We start from the raw sequence: 11,360 nt of genomic DNA, 5'->3' as shown, positions 1-11,360 counted from the left end.
CAGGTGACAGCAACACATACAAAAAAAAAATTATACCTTCAGAGGCTAAAAGAACCACTGACAAAACTCAAAATCACAAAGCAGTTTGTATTGTGAAGTAAAAAGTTGTTCCCTTGTAACTGTTTATTTAGCGTAATCTTACCTGTGAATCCAGTGTCTTCATTTTGGTTACTTTTAGAGGATTTGAAGCACAATGTTAGTATCTGTGGATATGCTTTCCTTACTGCCTTTCAAGTTTTTTGGAACACATAATGATCATTAGAACTTGACAGTATTTTTCCCTCTTTTGCATGCTAGTTACTGTTCTTCTAATCTCTGGGTATTCCTTCCATTTGTTTTCTTTCCTAACTGCATTATCTGTATACTTTGGAAAATAATGAGATTCCTAATTGCCAGCATAATTAAAGACTGTTATCATTTGCCATAATCAGTATTCTGTTACCCAGTGTTGACTCTGCTCAGAGTTTAAATTGTGCTGACTCTCAGGTTCAGCTGATCTGTTGTCTGGACAGCCGGCAGCAGTAAACTGGTTTTGGAAAAAGGCATGGCTAAAGAGAGAGAGACCCCTGGAACAGATGAGTGTCAAGAGAAGTTTAAGGTGAAGTTTTAGACAGCACTGAATTATCATCATGTTAATACAGATTCCAGAGTTGTGGGAAGAAGAAAGTCTATGTAGTTATGTTCCTTATTATTACTAATTTGCAGTGGTATAAAATAGGGACTTCCTGTGCTTGCTGAAACTTTACCTTGGCCTTTCTTCTAATATTAAATGGTTTTAGCTGCTTTTTGATCTACGCAGTAATTTAGCTTGATTTAGGGTAATAGTTTAGCATTTAGAGTAGACATAGTTCATAATCTTTGGTTTAGTTTGAGGGGCATGAATGTTGCTAGTGTGTGGGATTCAGTAGATAAAACATGGAACTATATGTAGGAAACCAAGCAATGAGTGAGTTCATAATTTTTCTGGCAGAAGTGGTAAGGAACATTGTGATCTGATACAGGAAAAGCTCATTAAGGAGTGACACCATTGCGAAGGTCAGAGAAGGAGAGAATTAAATTCTGTGTCAGAAAATAGGAAACCAGTGGAAAAGATTTGAAAGGATGGATGATGTGCTGAAGATTAGCAGCGAGGAGAGATTTTAAGGATGTCGGTGTCCAATTCTGAAACGCTGTAGAATGGAGGTTTGAGGAAAGCTTGGGTGGAAATCCTTGCCACAATCAAAACAGGAGATGGAAGTGCAGAGTAGATATGATGGGGAAGGAATAAAAGTGTCCGCTGAAGGATTTGAGGAACAAATAAGAGGTGTTGTCATGACTAGTTGAAGGAGAGAAGGCAGAATGAATGGAGAATAGGGACCATTGCTATAGAAGTTTAGCTCCATAATGAGTTGATGGGTGGTCATGAACTGTAGGTAAGACATGCTTTTACAGTGGTGTGGTGTATAGTCTCCAGATTCTGTTCTAGCTACTGTGTAAATGTGTGATTTTGCATGCTTTAGAGAGCCCAGTTAGATCGTTACTGAATTTATGCTCATTAGAAGACTGTCTACAGTGCAGGTTTGCCACGGCTTGTGGCACAAACTCAGGATCACCCTTTGGTGGAAGTACCGCGTGTCCTTGTCCCTGGAAAGTCTGTAAAAGTTACGGAGGACCAGAACTTTCCTAGGGTGGTGGGCCCACTGTGGATCCCCACTTATTGCTGGGGGAGTCAGCAAGAAATAAAAGCAATGCTGCTTGTACTATTAAGCGAATCAGAACAGAAGGAAAATATCTGTAGTACATGTACTTACAGAACATATTTCAACAGAATGAGAATCTAAGGCAAAACGTGGTTGCTGCTTACCAAATCAGCTAGGAAGTTGTAATGTAATATTATTTTTGTATGGATGTGTAAATTTTCTTTGTCTTTGGGGGAGGAAGTGTGTTTATTACATAGTTACAAAAAATAACAAAATTCTTATTCTCTGAGGTTTTCATTGCTGAAACTTCACAACTGATATATTTACCTTCTGATTCACAGAGTCAAGGTTTTTGTCAGGCTATGAAGTAAAATCTATGGGTACTTTTTCTTAAAACTTGATTGTAAACAAGTTGCGTGAAGTGCTATGGTTACAATGATCTTGCTAAGCTTAACAGCCTTAACTGCACATGTAATGTATGATTTGCAAGTACTAACATATAACTTCTCATTCTTTTTATTCTGCACCATCTTTCATTCTTTTCTCCAAAATTACACATTTTGTATTAATCACCTTTGAATTACATTTTTGTCATTACCATACAATCCTAATGCCATATATGAAATGCTGCTGCCCCCTTTTTATCCCCACTCCGGTCCTTATACCACCATGGTTGGACTGGCTGTCACTCCCCTCCAGCAGAGCCATCCCTCAGTCTTCCTCCTATCTCCTTCAACACACTTACACAGGCACAAACATGGGACAACTTTAGCTACAGTATCCCATCTGAAGGAGAGAGTGACAATGGTAGGTGTTCTATATATAATTACCTTAATTTTGTGTTTTCAGAGACCCGAATATATGGCAAATGCCCCATGTGGTTAAGGATGAAAGTACTCTTCAGGGGATGTTTGTAAGACAAAACACCTCAGAGGATGCATGTTAATTTACTGTAGAATATGTAGTATCAAAAGTAAATGAGTGAAGAGTGTTACTGTTTTCAAGTCTGGCAAAACAACGTTTCCGATGATATCCACTCCAAGAACTATTTCCAATATAGGTTTATTTACTTGCTTTACTTTCAACTGTTTATAGAAGTTGTACACAAACAGCAGTTGATTTTGCTACTGTCTTTTCTGCATTTTTTTGTTTATTATTTTTTGATAGATACTGTTAATAAAAATATCCTGCTCCAATATGCAGGTGCATAACTAACTTAATTAGAAGAGGAATCCATGAAGAAACAAAGCTGAAACAATCAACTAAGCAAAAATAGTGATTTCTGTCCAACAGAAACTGTTAGTAAGCTGTCAAACTTCTCTGTGCATGGCATCATAAAATCATAGAATAATTTGGGTTGGAAAGGACCTTTAAAGGTCATCTAGTCCAGCCTCCCTGCCATGAGCAGGGACATCTTCAACTAGACAAGGTTGCTCAGAGCCCTGTTGAACCTGACCTGGAATGTTTCCAGGGATGGGGCATCTACCCCTCTCTGGGCAATCTTGTCCCAGTGTTTCACCACCCTCGTTGTGAAAATTTCTTCCTTCTATCTGGTGTAAATCTACCCTCTTTTACCTTAAAACCATTACCCCTTGTCCTATTGCTACAGGCCCTGCTAAAAAGTCTGTCCCCATCTTTCTTGTAAGCCCCCTTGAAGTACTGGAAGGCTGCAGTAAGGTCTCCCAGGAGCCTTCTCTTCTCCAGGCTGAACAACCCCAACTCTGTCAGCCTGTCCTCAGAGGAGAGGTGTTCCATCCCTCGGATCATTTTTGTGGCCCCCTTCCTCTGGACCTGGTCCAACAGGTCCATGTCTTCCCTGTGCTGAGGGCTCCAGAGCTGGATGCAGGACTCCAGGTGGGGTCTCAGCAGAGTGGAGTAGAGGGGCAGAATCACCTCCCTCGACCTGCTGGCCACGCTGCTTTGGATGCAGCCCAGGATACAGTTGGCCTTCTGGGCTGCAAGCGCTCATTGCCGGCTCATGTCCAGCTTTTCACCAGTACTCCCAAGTCCGTCTTGTCAGGGCTGCTCTCGATCCCTTCATTCCCCAGCCTGTGTTGGTACTGGTGTTTGCCCTGAGCCAGGTGCAGGATCCTATACTTGGCCTTGTTGAACCACATGAGGTTCATAGTGAAGGCCATGTATGTTAGTGGAGATTGTTACTGCTTTTGTTTTGTTTTTCTCCAGGGTGTTATTGTCATAGTACATTGAGTGTTGTCACTAATATGCAAAGCTGTCCGTGTTTGGGCTATCAAAGTTGTCTACTGCATCAATATTTAAATGTCAGACAGAAGAAACAGAACTTAGACAATTAAACCATTTATACATATTTGATAGGCAGATTTTTTTTTTTAAGTAGGACTGTTTTTCTTCTAGTTTCCCAAAATTAGAAGGGTGTTCAGGTACCGGAAGGGAATGAAACTGTCAAAAACATCAGATTGAAATCAAGACCACAGATCTTGAATGATAAATGCCAACATATAGTTTAGAACACCTGCATTCTTAGTTCTGTTCATTACTTGACAACACTCGCTGTTGCCACAGTGTTCTTGATTGTAAAACCAGAGAAGACAGCATATGTAAGGAATCGGCTCCATAGAGGAAATAAGTATGGAATATAAGAATTGTGATAATGGTAAGTTGACAAACCGAATTTTGTTCATGATGGTATGAAACTAGCTTGACACTTCGCTGATGAATATTCTAAGAGAGAAAGGGGAAAGCTAGAGGTAGTTCTAGCAGTGCAGAATTTGATCTGTGTTGCTCTAGATTTGTTAGTCTTTTACTCTTCTAAATTAAATGAGCAGTGTAGGCTAGCATGTGCTTGTGCATTTGGAACAGATAGATGTCTAATGCCATTCAAAGCTTAAGCGAAATGCAAATATTAGTGTTTATTACCTTGGGCTGTTACAACAGAAAACTGCTTTTACCACTATTTTTAATTAGGACTATTGTCTTTCTCTTCAGAGTTTATCTAAGGTGTCTCTTCCTATGGTTGGAACTAAAATGCACCAGAGACCATTCTCTGGCAGTGAGATTAGTTGGCACAGCACGATTCAAATCCATACCTAAGCACTCTTACTTTCCAAAACAGGATGGCTGCATTTAAGCTGCCGTTGGGGAATGTCCTTTGCCTGTGCTATTCCTCAAGCCTATACCAAGACATAGAAGAGAGGTGGGTTTGCACAGACCAGAACTGTACCAGGAAGCAAGGACATTAAAAGTGGTGATGTGTGCAAGCCAGTGCTGAGGATCCATGCACTAGCCCTGTGTAGTACTACACTGTATAGGTGTAGCCTTTCATATGGAAATGCCATGCGTCAATGTAGTATCTTAATACTTATATCATCTTTAATATAACTATCTGGCAACAGCTCTGTAATAGAGGAGGCTAAGTCCAGAGTTTCTGGGAGGTTATAAGGTTTGGAACAGACAGGTCTCCTAAGACCAACATCCATACCATTGCAGAGGCTTTGGTTTAGCAAATGACTCAGTGTAATAACTCCACTGTGACTTAAATTTGGACTGAATAAATCAATCAAAGAGAAATCAAACTACGAATTTTTAGTCTGATTTCATCTCTGCCGGTCCTTAGTCCAACCTTCTTGTTTATTATTTTTAGAGTCAGCTTAAATCATTTTGTTGTTTATCTGAAGAATAATGTTGTCAAACTAAGTACTCAGGACACTAAATTCCTTGATGTGCTATAAATAATGCACCTATGTGCATTGTGACTCAGTATAAAAATGAAAATTTCACAAGGAAGTTTGTGCTAGACTGTGATATGTCAAATACGTGCCATATTATTAACTGTTACCTATTTAACTTGTTGAGACTTGTACAAAATACTTTTTAAAAAATTATTGGAACAAGCTTTACATAATAACCTTGGTTGACCATGAGTTCAGAAAGCAGAAACTCACTATTGGAATGCGTAAAAAAATAGACTTTCAGGTCTGTGTGAGTTACAGGCTCCCCTTGCTGGAAAATGTGTGTAATGCAGAGAAGCAAGCAATACTCAGGACTGTGAAAACTTTCTGTATTAGCACATTTTTCTGTAAATTCAGTATATGCTGAAACTTTGATAACTAATGCTTTTGAATGTGTTTGGGGGGGTTGTTTTGTTTTTTAAGCAGTTAAACTTATTTTATTTAGAAACTTTTAATTGTAGTTATAACTGCCTTGTGATTAGCCTGCTTTTTTCCTCTTGGTGGAATGTATGTCTCATTCATGAATAGAATTGAATAAGTAATGTTGATATCTACTTTTCAATAACGGTTAGTCTGAAATTGGAAGGAAATAGATCTTGGGACATTCATATTGACTTAGGAAAGCCCTAAACAAAGATAGCTGTGGCCAGACTGAATGAGGTCCATGATAATACTGTGATACTTGCAAAATTGAACATAAATATGAACTAATGCTTTCATAAAGAATCTTTTGAAATGTTGCTGCTGCTAATAAAGCTACAGTGGAACTGAAGTACCATTTAAATATGGTATTACTCTTTAAGCATGGTTTTATCTAGGTATTTCATCTGTGAGAGGCAGCGAAGCTCAATTATTATACAATGAACTATTTCTAAAATGAAAGCCTTAGAAATTGCAACTACAGTTTTTAATAAATGTGATAAGATATTTTTATTTCACCTTTTAAAAATTTAGGAGCAGTCTCCAGTAAATTGTTACAGAGTTGCTAATGAAGGAATTTTAATTCAGTACAATTCTGGAGTTTAATAGAAGTTCTGGTTTCTGCACTTTGAAAAGTTGGGAGTTGATTTTTTTGTTGTTGTTGTAGCTGTCCTAAATGATATGATTTACTATATGATTTATTAAATAACATTTTAGATATTTCTAATTGTTTCATTTTCACCATGTATTAGTGCTTTCATTAGAAACTTACCAGTGTATTAACTAGTTTAAAATTATCTAAATCAGTAGGTAATGCTTTTGAAGTGGCGTAGTGAAATCGGGTATATGGATTGTTATACTTAACAACAGTAGTTACAGCTGTTAACAGCTGGAGAAGGGAACTGAACTGCACTTAGTATCTGTAGTTCTGTCCTGCGTGTTCTTTCTGGGACGTTCTCCCAGTCTGCCACTTTCTGATGACATTAAAAAGGATCAAGCTTACTAACATAAAACTGTAATATTTAGGTGTTCTATATGAAAGCAGTTTTGTTTAACAAATAGCCTTTAATATGGTATTTCCTAAAATTACTGATTTAACAGCAGTGTAGCAAATTTCAGTTGCCTGTGAAAAGTTAAAACTATGACTGTGCGAGTCAAGTAGTGGAAGGAAGCAAGTTTAGTAACTGGCCATAGTTCATTCTGTCTTGATGCCTCAGGTAAGTAAACTAAGGATACACAAGGAGTTTGTTGCCTTAAGCTCTTTTTTTACTAAATAAGGGAAAGAACTACTGCCTGCTGGCTGAACTGCGGTAGGCGGTGACTGTCTGTCCCTTTGGCTAGAGAAGTAGCTTAGATTATTAATTTTGTTACTTAACCAACCTGCTTACAGTTAGGTGAGGTTCCTGGTGGCTAGACTTGTCTGAGGTTTCAAAGTATTTCTCGTACAGAAACTTTGTCTTCTTTATCTGAGCCCTAGATGTCAGAGGGTACAGTTTTGTATGTTGGCCCTGAACTGATTTGGGGGCTTCATTAAACACTGAACATTACTTTTGGTCAGAATGTAGATGAAATTTCCTTCTACCAGGAATTCATTTTTTTTAATTTGTTAGATATTTTTTTGTATTTAATTTGTTTGATATTTTTAAAATTCAGCCTATTACCCAAATCACAACCTAAATAAAATGACTGATGTGCCACATTTTTTAATGGAACATCAGAATTACACCCATGGATACCTTTTCTACAGTTGAGCGTAATTCAACATTTTTCATTCGTCTAGTAGGTGCTATTGGCAATTCATACACTTCCAGTTTTCTGATGTGCATTTTAGAAACAAAAGGCTCCTCTCTTCTGTGCTGTTACTTATCGACCTAGGAATTATCCTCTCTTTCTTTAATGGCCTTAAATTAACAAAATTGAGACTGAGCAGTAACTGTATGTAAAAACTGAGGTTTCTAGGCATTGTACTTTCCACCCAATTAATTGGTACTTCGGGCCTCATGTTGCCTTCAGGAGGACAGAGGTGGGAAAGTAATAATACAAAATGCTTCTTTCTTTTAATCAGTATAATTTTCCATAAATGAAGTTGGTCTATAATTTGAGTGGCAAACAGGTGACAGTTGCATTTTGAACATGCATCTTGTTCTTCAGAACCATTCAAGACAGTCATTGATCACAAAACAAGGAAGCGTAGAGTTGCATATACGCAGAGATTTCATGTAATTATTTCAAGGAACTATGTGTGGGCAAAGTGATACAGTTGACAGAACTTGGATTGGTGGGAGGGAGTACTGTGAAGAGTTTGTGCAATGCTACGTTTGCAATACGACTTTTTAATGTAGGCAGATTTACTGACTGGCGAAGTCCGCATACAGTAGTCTCTGCTCGGCGGCGGTTTTTTTTAGTATAACATTACCTAGTGTGCAGTATGTCCTGTGTTGGAAGATTCTTGTTACAGCTTGTCACACAATTCAGCAGGTTGTAGGGAGAGGGTTCTACTTAATAAGTTATACTTAAGAAGTGTTTCCTGCCATGTTAGATACAAAGTTTTGTACAGATCAGAATCGCGAAGGGATTCTCACATCAGGGACACTGCTGGGCTTTAATCATCTGACAAAACTTGTCTGCTGAGATTAGATTTTTGTTGAAAAGTTATCCATTCTGTTGATGGTGAACGATGCTGTTCAGAGCAACATCTGGAAGATATCCATTTATGATTGTAATCCAAGATGAAATTTTTCTGTCTTCCTGAGGACAGAGAAATTTTCTAACAGTTTTTGCTGGAGGCAGTGCCTAAGGATTTTGCTTCATTTAGAAATTAATAAATCAAAGTGTTTGGTTTTTAAACTAAAATCTGTCTTTTTTTAAAAATCATAGTGTTCTTAAGACCACAAAGAAATTTGGAGTCAATAGACCCACAATTTACAATTCGAAGGAAAATGGAGCAGATGAGAGAAGAGAGAGAGCTTGTGGAACAGCTACGTGAGGTATGTGTTGGTAGAATTAATTTGTGCTAATGGAATGTATTTTTTTTATTATTTAAAAAACAAAAAATTCTTTGGGAAAATTGTCTTAGGAGAATATTAAAAAGGTTAAATGAGGAAGTATTACTTCTGCAAATCACATTGATGAGACCGTTCCTGAAGTGCTTTATCACAGTCAGATGTCTGTACTTCAGGAAGGGTTTTGTAAAAATGGGAAATAATAATGGGAGCTACCTGAATGAAATACAGTTAAACAGCGTGTCTTTCACTGGTGGAATTAAGAATTTATTTCATCAGAAAGGATAAAGTGATCACTTAAGAGGAGGAAAGGTCTAGAAACTATTTTCCTAACACCTGGAGAAATTTTCAGTGTAGCAAGTAAAAGTTGTAATGAAATCTATTAGTTAAAGCTGGTTAGAAACTTCTTTTTTAAGGCACATAACTAATGCTTGAATTTAGAAATGAAATTAGTATTTCATCACTTGAAGATCTGAATATACAAGATGGTTACCTGATGTATTATCTTGAATATAGAAGCTAGAGCCTGATGCAAAAATTGCTGCATGTGGTTGCATAGGGTCTGTGTTACACAGCTAATACCTAGGTAGTGCTGTTTGTGTGACACCTATCTGTGCCCGGAAAAAAAAGAAAAAAAGAAAAAAGATGACAGTCTTTGCTACAAGGAATGTTGTGAGCCTGAACCTCAAGGTTTCCAGTTATGTTATGTTACCAACAGAAGAGATGGTATTGTTGCACTCCTAAGCACAGTGCAAATCCTGAAAGCGCGGTAGGTATCACAACTTAATTACAAGATTATTTGTTCTTATGTCATTAGCTTCATGGAATGACTAATTCAAAAATTATTCATTTATTTTAAATAACATATCTTGTATTATTTAATTTTAAAGCAAGACGGTTCACTTTTTTCTCCTTACCAAATAGTGTTTAAATGGCAGGTTGTTTAACAGAACTACAAGGACTTCTAGATCTCCATTCTCTTACCTCAGGCCCTCACCTGCTTTAAGTCTGGATTAATCTTACTTCGTCTTGGTGAATTTTTGAACAGAACGGATCTTGCTGAAGAGTCAGCATAGCTAATTGAATGTAATACATTACCAATTCTAAATTTGGATGGTGCTAAAAGGACAAGATGCAGGAATTAGATGAGACAGACTTATTGGTAATAGAGAAGAAAATGGAAGTAATAATGCAGTAACAAACTGCAGCAGGATGTAGTTCTTCTGAGCATAGTCTAGTCAGCAGCGTCAATGTAACTTTTTATGTTTCTTTTAAGAGTTACCACATGTAGCAAGTCCCCAAGTAATTGTTCCTGAAAATAATGTACTTAAGGCTCCTGCCTTGTGCTTTAGTTCAGCTAATCCTCACAGTGAAAAGAGAACAAGGTTACTCACCAGATCAGGCATGATAATGGCGACTTAATAAGGATCTCTTTACACTGTATTAGTATTAGGTATTACCAGTAATATTGGTTTAATGTGTTATTGACCTTCAGCTCCATGCAGTATCCTTTGCCCCCAACCTGAAGCATTGTGTCCTGAAATTGAAGTTCTCTTGTCCCTTGTGAGGAGTTTGATTACAGGTCAAGGTGTGGTGACAGAAGCTAGAAGATTGGCCCTATTTGGAAGCACATAGTGAGATTTTTCAAATTAATGAAATTTACTCTGGTATACTGGGTCCCTTAGTAAGTACTGTACAAGAAGATAGCCCAGAACATGTAAATCAAGTTCATATTTATTGAATAAACATATCTGTTAGTATAGTTTGCTCTTGAATCATTTCATGGTACATTAGAATTTAGTGAGACTCCACAGAACCTGCAGCGTTAACCAAGCTGGGCCCTAAACAAGAAGGAACAACTATTACAGTACTCCGGTTCCTTATTTAGAAACCTAAATGAACAGTTACCTTGAGCTCAACCGCTTCACCTGAGCCATATATTGTAAGAACACTGGTGTTTCTTACAAACATTCCCCCCTTTTCTTTAGAATGGTGTGTTTTTACAGAAGTTGTTACATTTCATAAGACTCTTTCTTCAGAGACATACTTGATTTTCCTCCATTTGAGCCATTTGATTTTGTATACATCCACAGTCACTTAAGAGAGTTGTCATTTCAAGAGTGATTTGCTACTTAGTCTTGAGCAATGGTCTAGCAAGAAATACTGGTTGATTTTTGTCACTCAAAGGGTAAACTTTCAAAAGTTTTGACATGCTAAGTGGAACAAATTGTCTGCTGCTGTGGATGATTTTGATGATGGATGATTTTGAACAAGAGAACAGTTCTTCAGTGGAGACAAAATTGAAAAAGAATTGATCCACTTCTTGAAGTCTTCAATTTCAATTAAATCTAATCTCAAACCATGAACTGGCACTGAAATAGTGTTGTAAGTGTGCTGTGCTCATTAAAAAAAAAAAAAAAAGCACCCTGATCTATACTGAGAAGTCTCCCAACAGGCAAATCAATTTTTTAAGAGAAGCAATTTTTAATTCATTAACTTATATAAACCTGTTTGTAACAGATTTGGGAAAAAAGTCTCAAAATACACTCTTT

The 11,360-nt window shown here is 37.4% G+C and overlaps 1 protein-coding gene across 1 annotated transcript in view; it reads left to right on the top strand.

The window, feature by feature from the left end:
• The window catches only part of LRCH1 (leucine-rich repeats and calponin homology (CH) domain containing 1), a 68,481-nt gene that overhangs the window by 45,720 nt on the left and 11,401 nt on the right, over positions 1-11,360 (top strand). Inside the window, exon 15 of the mRNA XM_010286710.1 lies at positions 8,684-8,793. Coding sequence (XP_010285012.1) covers positions 8,684-8,793 — 110 coding nt within the window. The remainder of the gene's footprint in view (positions 1-8,683; positions 8,794-11,360) is intronic.

Source organism: Phaethon lepturus, unplaced genomic scaffold (assembly GCF_000687285.1).
Source record: "Phaethon lepturus isolate BGI_N335 unplaced genomic scaffold, ASM68728v1 scaffold4345, whole genome shotgun sequence".
Lineage (NCBI taxonomy): Eukaryota > Metazoa > Chordata > Aves > Phaethontiformes > Phaethontidae > Phaethon > Phaethon lepturus.
This window is presented reverse-complemented; position numbering and strand designations above follow the sequence as displayed.